The sequence below is a fragment of the Stegostoma tigrinum genome, chromosome 31 (assembly GCF_030684315.1).
Source record: "Stegostoma tigrinum isolate sSteTig4 chromosome 31, sSteTig4.hap1, whole genome shotgun sequence".
NCBI lineage: Eukaryota > Metazoa > Chordata > Chondrichthyes > Orectolobiformes > Stegostomatidae > Stegostoma > Stegostoma tigrinum.
This window is the reverse complement of record NC_081384.1, coordinates 30,269,078-30,288,176: the sequence shown is the minus strand read 5'-3', so window position 1 is coordinate 30,288,176 and position 19,099 is coordinate 30,269,078. Positions and strand designations below refer to the sequence as shown.

Genomic DNA, 19,099 nt, shown 5'->3' with positions numbered 1-19,099 from the left:
TATATCTCACCTATAGCCTTAAAATAGCTTCGCCTCTCCTTTGCTAAGAATTCTATACAAAAGTCTATTAGATTAGTTGTAAAAGGCATCATTTTCCAATATTAAAAGGTAACAGAGAAAGCCAAGACAGTTGAAAACTTATCTCAGAGGCAGCTTTTGAACCGAAGTCACAAGTTCAAATTTCATTGAAAAATTTAGGCATGAAATTGGACATTGGAAAACTCAATATTGGAGTAATCTACACCTTTACCTTTAAACCCAATGAAAGGTCATTGACCTGAAATGTTAGCTCTCTTTCTGTCTTAACTGAGGCTATGTGACCTGCAGGCTATTTCCAGCAATTTCCTGTGTGTTTCTTTCTGAGAGTCAGCATTCACAGCCTTGTCGTTTTTTAAAGAAGGGCTTGCATTCTGGTTGCAGTGGGAGTTGGAAGGGTCTGGGGAAGACAGTCTGAGCAGAGCAAAAATGAATGGAGAGGACAGAGAGTGCTCTCTGACACAGCACAGGACAGTTTGTTGCAGGGGCTGAGCAGGTAGAAAGAGGGCTTCTGTCTGCAGGAACTGAAGAGGCCTTCTGGAAAACAAAATTTGCAAAACTAATGGGACCACAAAAACAACACTGCCAGTGCCAGCATTGTAGCACTAAGGCCCTGGATATAGTGCAGAAAGAAGTTTAAAGTCATCAAGATCAATTAATCTATCCTCAAATGCGACTTCAGTTCTATCTCATAGACTGCTGCATTCACTACAACCCTTCATTCACCTACCGACAATCTCTACTAAACAGTGTGGCAGTGTGCTGGTTCAGTGGTTAGCACTGTTATCTCACAGTGCCAGGGGCCCGAATTTGATACCAGGTTTGGGCAACTGTCTGTGTGGAGTTTGCATGTTGTCTCTGTGCCTGAACAGGCTTCCTCTGAGTGCTCTGGTTTCCTCCCACAGTCCCAAGATGTGTGGATTTGGTGAATTGGCTAAGCTGGATTGCCTGTAGTGTCCAGAGAAGTGGGTGTTTTTGGTGTGGGAAGCACTAGGGGGTTTGGGCCTGGCTGGGATGCTCTTTGGAGGGAGAGAGGTGTGGGCTGAATGGGCAGCTTCCATGCTGGAGTGATTCTATGATAATCACTTACATCTCTGATTCATAGCCTTGTCTGACCCTCATGCATTGTGCACTGCTGTTTGCTTCACAGCTGTATCTTACAGAACACACATTGCCATCTCCATTCCACGAAATGCACTGACACGTTTGCTTTTTGGTTGCATGACAGTAGCTAACAGGAGGTGTCTGACAGGGAAGACACACAGCAATAACCCTTCAGCACGAGGGACAATGTCTTTGCAAGCACGTGAAGACATGGGCAGCAGTTTAGATGAAGCTCAAGCTTAATCACACATCAAAGTTCATTTTGCAGCCAACCCCCATCACCCCACAGGCACTTCTAATTGCCAAGCTGTAGACATGATCAGGGTGCAACTCATCATTTTCCCTGACCTACCCCCATCAGTCATAACAGACACAACCGAGGGCATTTCTCCTTTTAGATTCCTCTGCACTGTCATCGGGCCAGGTGGTGACACAACAGCAAAATGTGGAGAAGAAAGTGCATAGAACTGTCACTCTCACACTGACATCAGCTCAGCTGTATTGCATTGAGTTTTCAGCCTTGTATCTGCTAAAGACTATCAACACTCAGATGTTGGTAACAGGTTTGTCTTAGAGGAGAGTTTAGAGACATGTACACCAGGAATAAGAGGCCTATAGCCAAGACAGGGGGTGAGGAGTGCCATTGATGCCAATGTGCAGGGCCAGAGTCCGCTTCCTCCCCCTCTCTTCCTAAATTGTCGTCCTCAGATGCTCATGTATTCCTGGTGGCAAGGGCTGAGCTTCATGGTGATGAGGAGGAGCAGACCAGCTCTAGAGGCAATTGCAGGACTCCTTCAGGGCAGCACAAACTGTGGAATCATCACTAAAGCACCCCGGTGGTCTGCTGGACAGCACTGTGGGTGGTAGCATATTGTATGAACCCTGTCCATGTGGGGTGCCATTTGGAGTCAGGAATTGAATTAAATCTCCTATTGGTCACATCTATTCAATGTAAAAATACAGTAAAAAGTGAGTAGCTTCGCTGCACATACGTGGCACTTGGAATGAAGTAAGGAAAAAAAGCAGAGTCTAACTTTCTTTTCCACTGCTGCAGTCCCACTCCGGGCTTTCCAACCCTCGCCATGCCTCTGCCTGAGCCCTACTCTGGGCTTTCCAGCCCTCACCATGTCCCTGCAGAGTCCCACTCTGGGCTTTACAGCCCTCGCCATGTCCCTGCAGAGTCCCACTCCGGGCTTTCCAACCCTCGCCATGTCCCTGCAGAGTCCCACTCCGGGCTTTACAGCCCTCGCCATGTCCCTGCAGAGTCCCACTCCGGGCTTTCCAACCCTCGCCATGTCCCTGCAGAGTCCCACTCTGGGCTTTCCAACCCTTGCCATGTCCCTGCAGAGTCCCACTCCGGGCTTTACAGCCCTCGCCATGTCCCTGCAGAGTCCCACTCCGGGCTTTACAGCCCTCGCCATGTCCCTGCAGAGTCCCACTCCGGGCTTTCCAGCCCTCGCCATGTCCCTGCAGAGTCCCAATCCGGGCTTTACAGCCCTCGCCATGTCCCTGCAGAGTCCCAATCCGGGCTTTACAGCGCTCGCCATGTCCCTGCAGAGTCCCAATCCGGGCTTTCCAGCCCTCGCCATGTCCCTGCAGAGTCCCACTCCGGGCTTTCCAGCCCTCGCCATGTCCCTGCAGAGTCCCACTCCGGGCTTTCCAGCCCTCGCCATGTCCCTGCAGAGTCCCACTCCGGGCTTTCCAGCCCTCGCCATGTCCCTGCAGAGTCCCAATCCGGGCTTTACAGCCCTCGCCATGTCCCTGCAGAGTCCCACTCCGGGCTTTACAGCCCTCGCCATGTCCCTGCAGAGTCCCACTCCGGGCTTTACAGCCCTCGCCATGTCCCTGCAGAGTCCCACTCCGGGCTTTCCAGCCCTCGCCATGTCCCTGCAGAGTCCCAATCCGGGCTTTACAGCCCTCGCCATGTCCCTGCAGAGTCCCAATCCGGGCTTTACAGCGCTCGCCATGTCCCTGCAGAGTCCCAATCCGGGCTTTCCAGCCCTCGCCATGTCCCTGCAGAGTCCCACTCCGGGCTTTCCAGCCCTCGCCATGTCCCTGCAGAGTCCCACTCCGGGCTTTCCAGCCCTCGCCATGTCCCTGCAGAGTCCCAATCCGGGCTTTACAGCCCTCGCCATGTCCCTGCAGAGTCCCACTCTGGGCTTTCCAACCCTTGCCATGTCCCTGCCAATGTCCTGCTCTCAGCTGCCTTGTTGGCCCGCTCTCGCCAGCCCACTCTCAGTCTGCCATTGCTGCAGGTCACAACCTGCATGTTCAGCTCCTGCCACGTGGTTCCGGGTTGCCATCCAGCTCCTTCCCAACTCCTTAGGTAGGTAGTTACAAGGGGTGGCGGTGGGGGCATAGATTTACTGCAGAGGAATAGAGAAGGGAGTAACAAGGAAGGAAGGACAAAGCAAGAAAGAGAAAGGGAACTGGTGAGCAGATTCGAACTCTGAATGGAGTGATGTGCCTTGCCGCCGTCTTGCCAAAAGAAAAAGAGGAGTCATTTGCAAGTAGGTAATCCTGGTTTCTCATGCTGTCCAAAACACTGGTAAAACAGAAAACTGGCATCGAATAAATGTATTGTGGTTACTGTCAGGATTAAGGGCTCTGACCTGTGTGATGCCCTGAATATAGTCACATCCCATCTTCGCACTGAAGGAATGAACCCTCTGTTGCTGTGGCTCCTATCAGATTTTCTGCAGCTCTTGCAAGTCAGTCAGTGTCACTTTACACTGACAGAGGACGGGTCACTGGACCCAGAAGGCTATCTCTGATTTCCCTCCACAGATGCTGCCAGACCTACTGAGCCCTTCCAGCAATTTCTGTATTTGTTTCTCTCTACAGCTTGGCTATCCTGCTCAGCTACTCTTGTGCACAATCATATAACTCTCTGGGAATACAACGCATTCCTCTCTAATTAGGGACCTGGGCTGTCGTCCCCATTCCACTTGATGCAATTATGAACTAAGCCACTAGAGGGGGCTTTACAGCTATCCAAAATGATGCTCATGGCGAAGTATCACATAATAGTACAATTATCTTTTTCTGTTCAGCATATTTTTAAATGGTTATTAGCGAAGCGTATGATTAGAAAATTACAACTGTGGAAAATCAGTCACACAGTTAATACTATTGTCAAAATTAAAGTAAAAGGAAACTTTAAGATGTGGCAAAGCAGACGGAGACAAAAGTGTTTTAGAAATCAACCAGAGTGCATCAGGAACACATGCGAATTGGGATATGGGATATGTGCATCAAAACACATGTACAAATTTGGCTTTGAAAAATCTATTTGTAGTTAGAGCTTTGTGGGACATTGGGAAATCCCAAAGTCATTAAACTATTGGAAACTGCTCTGTAGGGTGCTCAGTGTAGTAATACAGAAAACACAGCACTCAATTTGCTGACAAGACCTACACTTAACTATCTATTGTAGGTGTGGGTTGTAGGTGTCAATTTAACTACATTGCTACAGCTCCTAAGTGGAAAACAGCAAACCTCAAGGGTGCAAGCCAGTTAACCATTACCTGTTCGCCCACAATAGTTTGCTTGGTTTTCATATCCACAGAATCTAGAATAATTACCTGTCAAAGCAAGAACACAACAGAATTTAAAGGTTATTGTTTAAATAAAGGAGATGTACAGCTAGGCACTGAAATTGAGAACCCCCTGGCAACCTGTGACTGCCCTATACGACTGGCTCTGAATTATGAGGCACAGAAGCATTTCCCCAGCCAGATAGTGATGTGTCTTGTGGTTTTCTGTATGTAAGCCAATGCAACACACACAACAAAGAGTTTAGATTTGCTTTGAGTCAGACACCTGGAGGTTTAGTAACAACTAAATATGTACTCTAATATGGCATCGCAGACTTGCATGGAAATCTGGGTTATATGTTTATGGTCTGCCTGTACTGCATTTAAAACTCAACTCTTCACTGTACCTAGGTACATGTGACAATAATAAATCAAATCAAATATGTTTACTCAGATTATTGTTATATTATTTATATAGTTGACAGGCTGACTGACAAATAAAAACCAAATTTTCTGGAGAAAACCAGCAGGTCTGGCAACATCTGTGAAGAGAGGAACAGAATTAACATTTTGAGACCAATATGACTCTCCTTCAGAATTAAGAGAGGTTGTAAAATGGGAGTTATGTTGTTGACAGAGGGGAAAGAGTGGCGAGTGGAACAGATTGCGAAGCTGCCCAGACCAAAAGACAAAGGCAGTGATAATGTTAGCAAAGGAGAGATGGAGATGTTAAATGGGTGTAAATGAAGATGTGAAAATGAGCAAATGAGTCTGCTCAGTTGAGAGCAAAGTCAACAAGACATAAACAAGGCACAAGATAATAAAATGTGAGGCTGGATGAACACAGCAGGCCAAGCAGCATCTCAGGAGCACAAAAGCTGACGTTTTGGGCCTAGACCCTTCATCAGAGAGAGGGATGGGGAGAGGGTTCTGGAATAAATAGGGAGAGAGGGGGAGGCGGACCGAAGATGGAGAGTAAAGAAGATAGGTGGAGAGAGTGTAGGTGGGGAGGTAGGGAGGGGATAGGTCAGTCCAGGGAAGACGGACAGGTCAAGGAGGTGGGATGAGGTTAGTAGGTAGATGGGGGTGCGGCTTGTGGTGGGAGGAAGGGATGGGTGAGAGGAAGAATCGGTTAGGGAGGCAGAGACAGGTTGGACTGGTTTTGGGATGCAGTGGGTGGGGGGGAAGAGCTGGGCTGGTTGTGTGGTGCAGTGGGGGGAGGGGATGAACTGGGCTGGTTTAGGGATGCAGTAGGGGAAGGGGAGATTTTGAAACTGGTGAAGTCCACATTGATACCATTAGGCTGCAGGGTTCCCAGGCGGAATATGAGTTGCTGTTCCTGCAACCTTCGGGTGGCATCATTGTGGCAGTGCAGGAGGCCCATGATGGACATGTCATCTAGAGAATGGGAGGGGGAGTGGAAATGGTTTGCGACTGGGAGGTGCAGTTGTTTGTTGCGAACTGAGCGGAGGTGTTCTGCAAAGTGGTCCTCAAGCCTCCGCTTGGTTTCCCCAATGTAGAGGAAGCCGCACCGGGTACAGTGGATGCAGTATACCACATTGGCAGATGTGCAGGTGAACCTCTGCTTAATGTGGAATGTCATCTTGGGGCCTGGGATGGGGGTGAGGGAGGAGGTGTGGGGACAAGTGTAGCATTTCCTGCGGTTGCAGGGGAAGGTGTCGGGTGTGGTGGGGTTGGAGGGCAGTGTGGAGCGAACAAGGGAGTCACGGAGAGAGTGGTCTCTCCGGAAAGCAGACAGGGGAGGGGATGGAAAAAAACAAGGCACAGCTGGGGCGGGGAGAGGATGTGAGAAAAATGGAAATCAGAGGTCATGGTCTGAAGTTGTGGAACTCAATATTGACTTCTTGAGGCTGTAAGGTGCCTAAGCAGAAAATGAGGTGTTGTTCCTCCAGTTTGTACTAAGCTTTGTTGGGACACGGTAATTGGGCCCACAGTGAAATGTTAGCATGGAGTAAGGTACTTAATTGAAATGGCAACCAACTGGAACATTGGGGTCTTCCCTTTGGACAGAGTGGAGGTGTTCTGCAACGGCATCCCCATGTGTGTGTTCGGTCTTGCCAATGTAAAGGACACTACATTGTGGCGAACAAATGCAGATTGAAAGAAGTTCAAGTAAAATGGTGCTTCATTTGGAAGGTGTGTTTGGGGCGTTGGACAGTAAAGAAGGAGGAGGTGAATGGACAAGATTTACAACTTCTGTGATTACATGAGAAAGTGCTTTCGAGGAGTGAGAAAGTGTTCAAAGTGGTGGAGGAGTGGACCAGAGTGTCAGGAAGGGAACAGTCCCTGCAGGATGTTAACAAGGGAGGAGAGAGGGATTGTGTATGTAGTTGTGGCAGCCTATCGGAAGTGGTGACATTGTGGAGGTGATTCTTTGAAAGTGGAAACTGGTCAGCTAGGAAGTGAGAACAAAGGAAGCATTATGGTTATTCTCAGAGGCAAGGGAAGGAATGAGAGCAGGAGCGCGAGAAATAGGTCAGACACAACTGTGTGCAGTCAGACATGAACAGCCTATCCCCAGAAATGGAAACAGTCGTGTCTAAGAAGGGAAGGGAAAAGCCAGAGATGGACCAGGTGAGGTGGGAGAAGGGTGGAAATTGGAAGCAAAACTGATGAATTTTTCCAACCCACCAAGTGATAGGTCTAACTGGGACCCATGCAGTCTGCCATAATCATGAATTTGGTTTGGAAGAAGTGAGACAAGTTAAAGGAAAAGCTGTTCAAAGTGAAACATGCTCAGCCAGGTGAAGGAGTATATTGGTGGATGGGACTGTTCAGACCCCTTTTCAAGGAAGAAGCAGACAGCCTTCAGACAACCCTAGTGGTGATTGGAGGATCCACATCTTGGTTTCTGCTTGGGCACTTTCCAGCCACTAGGATTCACCATTAAACCTACAGAGGTTGATATCTATCCTCCATTTCTCTCACATTCTGCCCCAGTTTGTGTTGTTTGACAATGCTCTCAGTTGAGCTGATGCACTTCCTCCTTTTCATGCCTTCAGTTACACTAATATTAACATCTCCATATCTGCTTTATAACCATTAGCACCACCATTGTGTTTTGCAGTGAGCACTCTCACAGTGTGTTCCTTTTGCTCCTCCTTCCCCTTTGGTCCACCATTTTCCAGCTCTGAAGAAGAGTTAGATCAGACTCACAACTTTAAGTCTGCTTTTCTCTTCAGAGATGCAGCCAGTGTCTCCAGCATTTCCTGTTTTTATTTCAGACTACTAGCATCTGCAGAATTTTGCTTCTATTTAACTGACTGACTTGCAGCCTGAATGTATGGAGAGAAAGACAGAGTCAGTTTATACTTGAATATCACATGTCATGATGTCTTCTAGCCATCTTAAATGTCTGGTGCACTTCTGAGATCTGTGTAATAATACAACAGCCCATCAAGAACTAGTACATCATAAATGCCCACCTCAGTTTTATTTTTGAATCACTTACTGGATACAAACATTGCTGCCTGGGCCAGCTAATATTTCCTATTTCCCAGCTAATATTTCCTAATTCCCAGCTAATATTTCCTATCCCTAGTTGCCCTTGAGAAGGTGGTGACGAGCTGCACTATTTGCTGTAGTAGACCCAAATGCTGTTCAGGAGGGAATTCCAGGATTCCGTTCCCGGGGACACTAAAGGTGCAGTGATATATCAGTCTGGCATGCTTGGAGGGGAACTTGAAGGGGGTGCTATTCCCATGTATCTGTTGCCCATGTCCTTCTAGATGGAAGTGGTTGTGAGTTTGGAAGGTGCTGTCTAAGGAGCCTTGCTGAATTTCTGCAGTAGATAGTACACAGTGTTGCTATGCATCATTGGTGGAGGCAGTAGATGTGTGTGGGTATGGTGCAAATCAAGCAGGTTGCATTGTCCTGGATGGGGTCAAACTTCATCCACCTAGTCAACTGAGCTGACCACCCCTCCTCCATTTGCTATCAGTCACTTCAAAAGAAAAATAAATGATAATCTATTAATTTACCAAAGTCATCTATTTCCATTGGATGAAGCAAATTCAGAGTATAATGATAAAAAAATGGATTTTGTGGTGTTGAGAGATGTTTTTAATAAAACTGTGTAAAAACCTTGTCCTATTTAGAAACTGTTAACGAAATATCAACAATAATTTATTCTGCAATAGGAGGAAATATTTCAGGCAGCTTGACCACATTTTGTGTTTAAGTTTGATATAATTTACATTAAAATGAAATTAAGTCAAATTTAGTTCAAAAGGAATTAAAACTCCAATGCAGCCAGAGCTAGTCAATTGGGATTAAGTTCAGATTAACTAGTTCATGCCTTGATGCTCCCCTCATTCCACTTCAGCTCGACACAAGGCAAGTTGTTTGAACCTTCGAAATAGTCAAACCCATTCAATTTCAAAATGCCCTTTTCCTTATAGGCTTAGGCATGTAAATTTTGGTAATTAAAGCCTTGGTTTATTCTCTCAAGGTTTAATCAATACTGTCGCTGATGGAATGACAGGAAACGGGGAAGGTCCAAGCCAAAGTGATGAATATCATGATCTTGACCGGCTCCAGTTCATAACTGGGCTTTAATTTAGATTGAATTGGTCTTGTGGGTGGCCAATGGAATGAAAGGAAATGCAGAAAATCTGCAGAAACAAATTAAGTTCAATATGATTGACAGAAGATGATGAGAAATAGGATGAAAAGTCGGCCATTCAGCTCCTCAAGCCTGCTCTGCCATTCAATAAGATCATGGATGATCTGACTTTCCTCCCATTCACTTTTCTGCATTTTGCAATAATCCTTGATTTCCCCCACTGATCAAGAATCTATCTCAGTCTCAAATATACATCAGGACTCTTCCCCCACAGCTCTTTGTGGCAAGCAGTTCCAAAGACTCTCAACCATCTGAGAGAAGAAATTACTCCTCAGTCTTAAATTGGGCCCCTTTATTCTGAGACTATGCCATCTAGTCTTAGACTATCCTATGAGGGAAAGCATTCCCTCAGTGTTTACCCTCTCAAACTCCTTAAAAATCCAACATGTTTCAATGAGATGCTCCACCATTCTTCTAAGTTTCCATGTGTAGAGACCCAACCTGTTTAATCTTTACTCATAAGACAATCTCTCCATGCCAAGGATCATTCTAGTAAACATTCTCTGAACTTAGAAAATAGAACATAGAAAAATACAGCACAGGACAGGCCCTTTGGCCCACGATGTTGTGCCATGGAACAATCCTAATCCAAAAATAAAATAACCTAACCTACATTCCCCTCAATTCACTGCTGTCCATGTGCATGTCCAGCAGTCGCTTAAATGTCACTAATGACTCTCCAATACAAAGTGTTTTCTTAAGTAAGGGGACCAAACCTGCTCGCAATACTCCAGAATTGGTCTCACTAGCACCTTGTACAGTTGCAATAAGACTTCCCTACTCTTATACTCCAACCCTGTTGAAATAGGGGCTAACTTTCCATTAGTGTTCATGATTACCTCTGGCCCTTGTGTGCCAGCTTTCTGTGTTTTGTGCAAAAGCTCCCCCAAGTCTCTTTCTGTTGCAGGTTTCTGCAGTTTATCTCCACTTAAATAATACTGTTCTTTTGGTCTCCCTGCCAAAATGAACAACTTCACTTAAGTGTGTGTTTTTCCAGTTGGACTGGGTTTGAAAGGGTGAAGTCTGAATGCATTAAGCTCAGGTCTAACAGAAGAAAAATAACACAAAACATTTGTTTAACATTAATCACAGAACTTGTCACAATGTGCCAACCATCATCAACATTTATTTAACAAATCATACATACAGATCCCAATGAATCTTCTGCCCTGGGAGCTCCCAAAACGTAATCTATAAAAAGAAGAGACAGATTAAAGGGTTTTTTTGTCATAACAAGGGCTTCAGTAACCAGACTCTGTACAAAACTACTGCAGGCATTATGACGTCTCAACATAGCTTATGGATTCTGGGAGTGGGAACAGCTGATGGAAGTAGGGGTGTTGGCTTTATACTTTCCTGGTAGGGCCTCAAATGGATAAGCAGCAGATTTTTGTTTGGATCAAGGGAAGCATTCATTATGTTTTTCAAAATCTCACAAACAGTAACATGGGGCAGACCAGTTTATCCAAGTTGTGTAAAGCATAAAGGATTGCAAACACAGGGTTGAACTGCTCACGGAGTGATCTGGGCTCAATTGGTGGAGCTTTTGCCTCAATCCTGAAGGTGCATTCCCATTTCTGGTTGCAGCAGCAGCGCGAGCGGGAGCTTGGAGCAGGAGCCTGTCGGGGAGCCGGTGAGTCACTGTTTTTGAATCTTTAAAAAGCAGACACAGGACTGGTGAGTGAGGTAATATATTTGTGTGGTTGCGTTACCCGAAACACTACCCGGGTAGTGTCTCCCACTCATCCTCCTCCTCTAACCAAAAAAAAAGGTTCTGTGTGCCTGATTGGTGAGGTAACAAGTTTATTTTTTATTCTTTATTTTTTAAGTCTTGGGAATTTAGAATAATGGGAACGGAGGTCAGGGCAGTTGAATGTTCCTCCTGCAGAATGTGGGAGGTAAGGGTCACCACTAGTGTCCCTGCTGACTACATCTGCGGGAAGTGCACCCGACTCCAGCTCCTTGAAAACCGCGTTAGGGAACTGGAGCTGGATGAACTTCGGATCATTCGGGAGGCAGAGGGGGTTATTGAGAGGAGTTACAGGGAGGTAGTCACTCCTCAAGAACAGGAAAAAGGCAGATGGGTTACAGTCACGAGTCTGAAAGGGAACCGGCAGGCAGTGCAAGGATCCCCTGTGGCCATTCCCCTCAACAATAAGTATACCGTTTTGGATACTGTTGCAGGGGTGGGGGGACTTACCAGGGGAAAGCAGTGGGGCACAGGTCTCTGGCACAGAGTCTGTCCCTGCTGCTCAGAAGGGAAGGGGGAAGAGGAGCAGAGCGTTAGTTATTGGGGTCTCCATAGTTAGGGGGACAGATAGGACGTTCTGTGGGGACGAGAGAGATTCACAGTGGGTGTGTTGCCTCCCAGGTGCCAGGGTGCGTGATGTCTCTGATCGTGTTTTCGGGATCCTTAAGGGTGAGAGGGAGCAGCCCCAAGTCGTGGTCCACATTGGCACCAACGGCATAGGTAGGAAGAGAGATGGGGATTTAAGGCAGAAATTCAGGGAGCTAGGATGGAAGCTGAGAGCTAGGACGAACAGAGTTGTTGTCTCTGGTTTGTTGCCCGTGCCACATGCTAGTGACGTGAGGAATAGGGAGAGAGAGGAGTTGAACACGTGGCTACAGGGATGGTGCAGGAGGGAGGGTTTTGGATTCTTGGATAATTGGGGCTCTTTCTGAGGTAGGTGGGACCTCTACAAGCAAGACGGTCTTCACCTGAACCAGAGGGGTACCGATATCCTGGGGCGGAAATTTGCCAAGGCTATTCGGGTGGGTTTAAACTAATTCAGGGGGATGGGCACCAAAATTGTAGTTCGACTATAGAATAGGTTGAGAGTAGGGTGGTCCAAAATAAAGTTTCAGGGAAGCAAGATGGCACCAGCAAGCAAGAAGTTGGTTTGAAGTGTGTCTACTTCAATGCCAGGAGCGTCCGGAATAAGGTGGGTGAACTTGCAACATAGTTTGGTACCTGGGACTTCGATATTGTGGCCATTTCGGAGGCATGGATAGAGCAGGGACAGGAATGGTTGTTGCAGGTTCCGGGATTTAGATGTTTCAGTAAGAACAGAGAAGATGGTAAAAGAGGCGGAGGTGTGGCATTATTGGTCAAGGACAGTATTACAGTTGCAGAAAGGATGTTTGGGGACTCGTCAACTGAGGTAGTATGGGCTGAGGTTAAAAACAGAAAAGGAGAGGTCACCCTGTTGGGAGTTTTCTGAAGGCGTCCGAATAGCTCCAGAGATGTAGAGGAAAGGATAGCAAAGATGATTCTAGATAGGAGTGAGAGAGACAGGGTAGTTGTCATGGGGGACTTCAACTTTCCAAATATTGACTGGGAACACTATAGTTTGAGTACGACAGATGGGTCAGTTTTTGTCCAATGTGTGCAGGAGGGCTTCCTGACACAGTATGTAGATAGGCCAACAAGGGGCGAAGCCACATTAGATTTAGTACTGGGTAATAAGCCTGGCCAGGTGTTAGATTTGGAAGTGGGTGAGCACTTTGGTGATAGCGATCACAATTCTGTTCTGTTTACTTTAGTGATGGAAAGGGATAGGTGTTTACCACTGGGCAAGAGTTATAGCTGGGGGAAAGGTAATTACGATGAGATTAGGCAAGATTTAGGGAGCATAGGATGGGGAAGGAAACTGCAGGGGATGGGCACATTAGAAATGTGGAGCTTATTCAAGGAAAAGCTCCTGTATGTCCTAGGTAAGTATGTACCTGTCAGGCAGGGAGGAAGCTGTAGAGTGTGGGAGCTGTGGTTTACGAAGGAGGTGGAATCTCTTGTCAAGAGAAGGCTTATGTTAGGATGAGATGTGAAGGCTCAGTTAGGGCACTTGAGGGCAACAAGGTAGCCAGGAAAGACCTAAAGAGAGAGCTCAGAAGAGCCAGGAGGAGACATGAGAAGTTGTTGGCGGATAGGAGCAGGGTAAACCCTAAGGCTTTCTATAGGTATTTAAGGAATAAAAGAATGATGAAAGTAAGATTAGGCCCAGTCAAGGATAGTAGTGGTACGTTGTGTGTGGAGTCAGATGAGATAGGGGAAGCAGTAAATGAATATTTTTCAACAGTATTCACTCTAGAAAACGACAATGTTGACGAGGAGAATACTGAGATACAGGCTACTAGACTAGGTGGGATTGAGGTTCACAAGGAAGAGGTATTAGAAGCCCTTCAGAAGATAGATATGTCCCCTGGGCCGGATGGGATTTATCCTCGGATCCTCTGGGATGCCAGGGAGGAGATTGCCGAGCCTTTGGCATTAATCTTTAACTCGTCATTGTCTACAGGAATAGTGCCAGATGACTGGAGGATAGCAAATGTAGTTCCCCTGTTCAAGAAGGTGAGTAGAGACAACCCTGGTAATTATAGACCAGTGAGCCTTACCTCAGTTGTTGGTAAAGTGTTGGAAAAGGTTATAAGGGATAGGATTTATAATCATCTAGAAAAGAATAAATTGATTAGAGATAGTCAGCACGGTTTTGTGAAGGGAAGGTTGTGCCTCACAAAGCTTATTGAGTTCTTTGAGAAGGTGACCAAACAGGTAGATGAGAGTAAACCGGTTGATGTGGTGTATATGGATTTCAGCAAGGCGTTCGATAAGGTTCCCCACAATAGGCTATTGTACAAAATGCGGAGGAATGGAATTGTGGGAGATACAGCAGTTTGGATCGGAAATTGGCTTGCTGAAAAAAGACAGAGGGTGGTAGTTGATGGGAAATGTTCATCCTGGAGACCAGTTACTAGTGGTGTACTGCAAGGGTCGGTGTTGGGTCCACTGCTGTTTGTCATTTTTATAAATGACCTGGATGAGGGCGTAGAAGGATGGGTTAGTAAATTTGCAGACGACACTAAGGTCGGTGGAGTTGTGGATAGTGACGAAGGATGCTGTAGGTTGCAGAGAGACATGGATAAGCTGCAGAGCTGGGCTGAGAGGTGGCAAATGGAGTTTAATGCAGACAAGTGTGAGGTGATGCACTTTGGTAGGAGTAACTGGAAGGCAAAGTACAGTGCTAATGGTAAGATTCTTAGTAGTGTAGATGAGCAGAGAGATCTCGGTGTCCATGTACACAGATCCTTGAAAGTTGCCACCCAGGTGACAGGGCTGTTAAGAAGGCATACAGTGTTTTAGCTTTTATGAATAGAGGGATCGAGTTCCGGAACCAAGAGGTTATGGTGAAGCTGTACAAAACTCTGGTGCGGCCGCACTTGGAGTATTGTGTACAGTTCTGGTCACCGCATTATAAGAAGGATGTGGAAGCTTTGGAAAGGGTGCAGAGGAGATTTACTAGGATGTTGCCTGGTATGGAGGGAAGGTCTTATGAGGAAAGGCTGAGGGACTTGAGGCTGTTTTCAACAGAGAGAAGAAGGTTGAGAGGTGACTTAATAGAAACATATAAAATAATCAGAGGGTTAGATAGGGTGGATAGGGAGAGCGTTTTTCCTAGGATGGTGATGGCAAGCACAAGGGGGCATAGCTTTAAATTGAGGGGTGAAAGATAAAGGACAGATGTCAGAGGTATTTTCTTTACTCAGAGAGTAGTAAGGGAATGGAACGCTTTGCCTGCAACGGTAGTAGATTCGCCAACCTTAGGTACATTTAAGTCGTCATTGGATAAGCATATGGACGTACATGGAATAGTGTCGGTTAGATGGGCTTGAGATCGGTATGACAGGTCGGCACAACATTGAGGGTCGAAGGGCCTGTACTGTGCTGTAATGTTCTATGCTCTGTGCTCACCTTCTGCCCAAGTGCCGGGGTGTGTTGTCTGAGCTGAAAATGTAAATCCCTAATAGCATTTGATTTCTGCATTAAAGCCACTGCATAAATACAAACGTTTGTTCAAGCTTCAGTGAAGCTCTGAGAGATTGTTGTCCTTGGAGAGAGAAATGCTAACTCAATGGTTCAGACAATTATACAAGATCCTGTCTTTCAAAAGAGCAGGGATCATTTTGGGAGTTCTGGTCACATTCTTTCCTCCAATTTCATTGGCGGCAATATCCAGATTTTCATTCATCTTGCTGCGGTTTGCGAAAATTTCGCTGCATGTAGATTAGCTACTATAACTGTCACATGACACAGTGAGACCACATCAGAATATATTCCATTCAGTTTGAAGACCTTTGGGATGTCGTCCTCTGACTCTCGCCTCTGGAACATCCCTCATTTTAATCATTCCATCTTTGCTAGCTGCACCTTTCAGCTATCCAAACACCAAACTCTAGAATTCCTCCTTAATGTTTTCATTTCTCTACCTCTCTCTCTCTCTCTCTCCCTCCTCCTTAAAATCTACCTCTTCAGCCAAGCTCTTTCCCATCTGCATGAACAGTGCCTTGTGGAACTCAGTGTTGGATTTTGCTTCATGATGTTCTTGGAAAACGTCTGAGAATGTTCCATTCTGTAAAAGATGCCTAATGATGTAGAAGTTGTTGTCGTTCTTAAGATGTGGATAGAATCTAATGAAGATTCAGACCGTTTGGTCCACTGAGTCTGCACCAATCCTTTGAAAGGCAACCCAAACCTAGCCCTCCAACCATAACACCACATTTGCCATGGCTGATATGCAGCCCTGAACACTATGGGCAATTTAGCATGGCCAACTCATCCTAACCGCACATCGTAGGACTGTTGGAGGAAATCTACATGGATCCGGGGAGAATGTGCAAACGCCACACAGATAGTTGCCCAAACTTGGGCCCCTGGCAATGTGAGACAGCACTGAGCCACTGTGCTACCCCAAAGACAGCATTTGAAAACACTTCTTCTTACAAGTAGTTAGCATGAGTCTATTGCCCACCTGAACCACTTAGTTTAACGTGCCATCCAAACGAAAACAGGGCTAAGTTTCTGCTGTGCAAACAAACTCAATTTTCCAGGGGCAAACTGCACTGTGTCCCATTAACTGTACAGTCACACGAGTTTCTTCAATGATAACAGTGGAGAAACCAGTCTGGGCTGTAGTGCTGGCTCACCCCTTGGGAGATGTAGCCCTGCAGAGCATTGCTTCAAGTGACACTTCATGAATCGATGTATCTCCCATCTGTGATAATGGTGTACGTTGTGTGCTGTTGGAGTATGAAGGTATTATTGTATGTGGAAATATGGCAAACTGCAGCTGAAGATAAAAGCGGCAACACCAGCTGCTTCATATTTGCTACAGTCAGTTTGAGTTTCTTCCCTGTTTCTCAACCAGGCTCACTGTTTCATGGTACCAGAAGTCCTGAAACCAGTACAGTGACAACCTGTTCCACTCAAGAAATCCAGAGCACAAATTAAACGGCACTTTAATAAAATAGCTGAACAGATCAAGTGAATCTGACTTTATGGATAGCACAGGCAACAGCTTCAGACTGCCAGTAAATCAACTCTCCACTAAACACCAGTTTCAATCTACAGTACCATCTATAAGTACCAGTATAGTAGAGGAGTAATTGTACAATGGCCCCATAATACAGCAGTTCCTTGAATATCACAATATTTGGTACATTTGACTATTGATTTGATGCCAAAGTTCAAATGCTGTCAATAATCCAAGTTATTTTGTGAATAACTTGCTATTAATAATAAAGTTAGAGGTATTGCGTGTTGCAAAGATATTAATCAGACAGAAACTGGAAGAGCTAAGATTCACTATGTGAAAAGCTATCAAATCTCTGTTGAGAACAGGTCGGATTTATTACTGTCCAACCATAAGCATGGCTTAATTGATAACCAGGCACCAAAATCTTGGCTTTAGTCTAAAAGTAACTTCTAAATGCTAAAACACACAGAAAGAATAAACAATATATAAAGTTAAAGGGACTAATTTATTTAAAAGGTGAGAGGCCCTGCAGTTAAGCAGCATCCAGCTCCTGTTTCCCATCCCCAAAAGGAAAAGCTAGTCCAAAATCTATTTGTGAAGAGTAGGTTTAACTTCTTATCCAAAAGGTAGCAGCTCTCAGAGCAGACCCATTATGCAGCATAACGAGTAAGGTCTTGAGCTCAAGATCTAGAATGGGGCTTAAGCTTACAATCATTATAAACTCAAAGACCAGAGTGTTAGCACTGAGTTGTAGATATCCCGCTGAATAAAACATCTTGCAGCACAGTGCTTTATATATACACCAAAAGTTCAGGTGGGAGTGACTGCCCATGACATCGAGGCAGCTTCTGACTGAGTGTGGCATTGAGGAGTCCTTGCAAAATTCTCAGCAATGGGAATTGGCAGAATCCTCTCTACTGATTGGGGTCCTCATCAGCACAAAGGAAGATGGCCATGGTTGGAGGTCAATCAGGTCAGTTGTGGGATATCTCTGCAGGAGTTCCTCGGGGTAGTGTCTGAATCCAATCATCTTTGGCTGCTTCACCAATGACCTTCCCACCATTGAAAGGTCAGAAGTGGAAATCATCACTGACAGTGTGCAAACTTCAGCACGATTTCTTAGGTAATGTAGCAATCCTTGTCCATGTACAGCAACAATTAGGCTTAGATTAATGAATGTCAAGTAACATTTTTGCCACATATTTGAGGGGCAATGATTCATTTCAAACAACAGAGAATCTCACCATCACCTTTAGACATCCAATTGCATCACTAGTACTGAATCTCTGCTATCAATGTCCTATTCTCCACACTGATCAGCCAGATACATACAGTGGCTACAACAGTAGGTCAGAGGCTGGGAACTCTGCAGTGATAATTGAGGGGTCTATAAAGCATCGAGGTTCAACCACCCCAATGTCTTAGCATGAACAGAATGGGCAGATTGTCACTCTACGTGGATAGAGTATGAGAAGCTGGGTAAGATAATTCCTCTATGGGCAATGTCAAACATAAAAGATATTCTAGTTGCATGTACGCTGCCCGTTTATTTTCCATCATAACGTCAGCCATTTTGAGCAGGACTAATCAGCTTTGCCCAGTTTTTAAAATCAGACCAAGAGTGGATCCCACATCTGCTTTCAACAGCCATGGTTTTGACTCAGCTCTGTGTTCCTGGGAATATCACAGAGATGCCCCAGCATTAGGTGCAGACACAGTGGCAGCAGGCTGAAATTCCACTCGCCTCTATCCGTGACATAAATCCGCAACAGAACAATTTGCAGGACAGAAATTGGATCATTCCAGGCGCTGGTTCAAATTGCCGGCCATTCAATGGTACATGCCATTGCTTCTATGTCCAAACATTGCTGTCAAAGTTGTTGAGTTTGCACTCACTGGGACTAACATGCAAAAAAAAAACATGGAAAGGGGACACCGATTTATTCAGTATGGAAAGAGAGTACTGATTGTTTTGACTGTTGTTGGCATTGAGATTCCACAGGAACTGTTGATTATCAATCTCAGCTGAAACTATTCAATGTTGACAGTCAATAATCCCTGTACATTCCCATACCAACAATATTTCATCAATTGGTGTTCCATCTCCACATGTGGTTTCTTGTATGTTAGTCTCAATGTGGGCAAAACAAAAATGTTTAATTTGATGGCTTTTTTTTAGTAATGTTTATTCTGGTATCTGATTCTGAAAATTTTAGAATTACACACTACTGTTATATTAAATTAATGTGTCAAGAAACTCTTTAATAATTATTGAGTGCAGAAATCTGCACAAAGATTCCTGTTTCAATTTGCTTAAAAGAATACCTTGGATTTATCATTAAATTCATTGCTGATGAAGGAACTTACTTTGGATCTGTTTCTCTTTAATACAGGAAAATGTCACATGCCTCAAATGCAGTCACACAAATACTTGTGAAAACCAATAATACATTGAAGCAATGCCAGAGGGA

General features: G+C 45.3%; 1 protein-coding gene across 1 annotated transcript in view; it reads right to left on the bottom strand.

The window, feature by feature from the left end:
* The window catches only part of LOC125466464 (integrin alpha-8-like), a 134,742-nt gene that overhangs the window by 63,244 nt on the left and 52,399 nt on the right, over positions 1–19,099 (bottom strand). Inside the window, exons 9-10 of the mRNA XM_059638734.1 lie at positions 10,469–10,512; positions 4,668–4,724 (exon numbers count right to left, since the gene is read on the bottom strand). Coding sequence (XP_059494717.1) covers positions 4,668–4,724; positions 10,469–10,512 — 101 coding nt within the window. The remainder of the gene's footprint in view (positions 1–4,667; positions 4,725–10,468; positions 10,513–19,099) is intronic.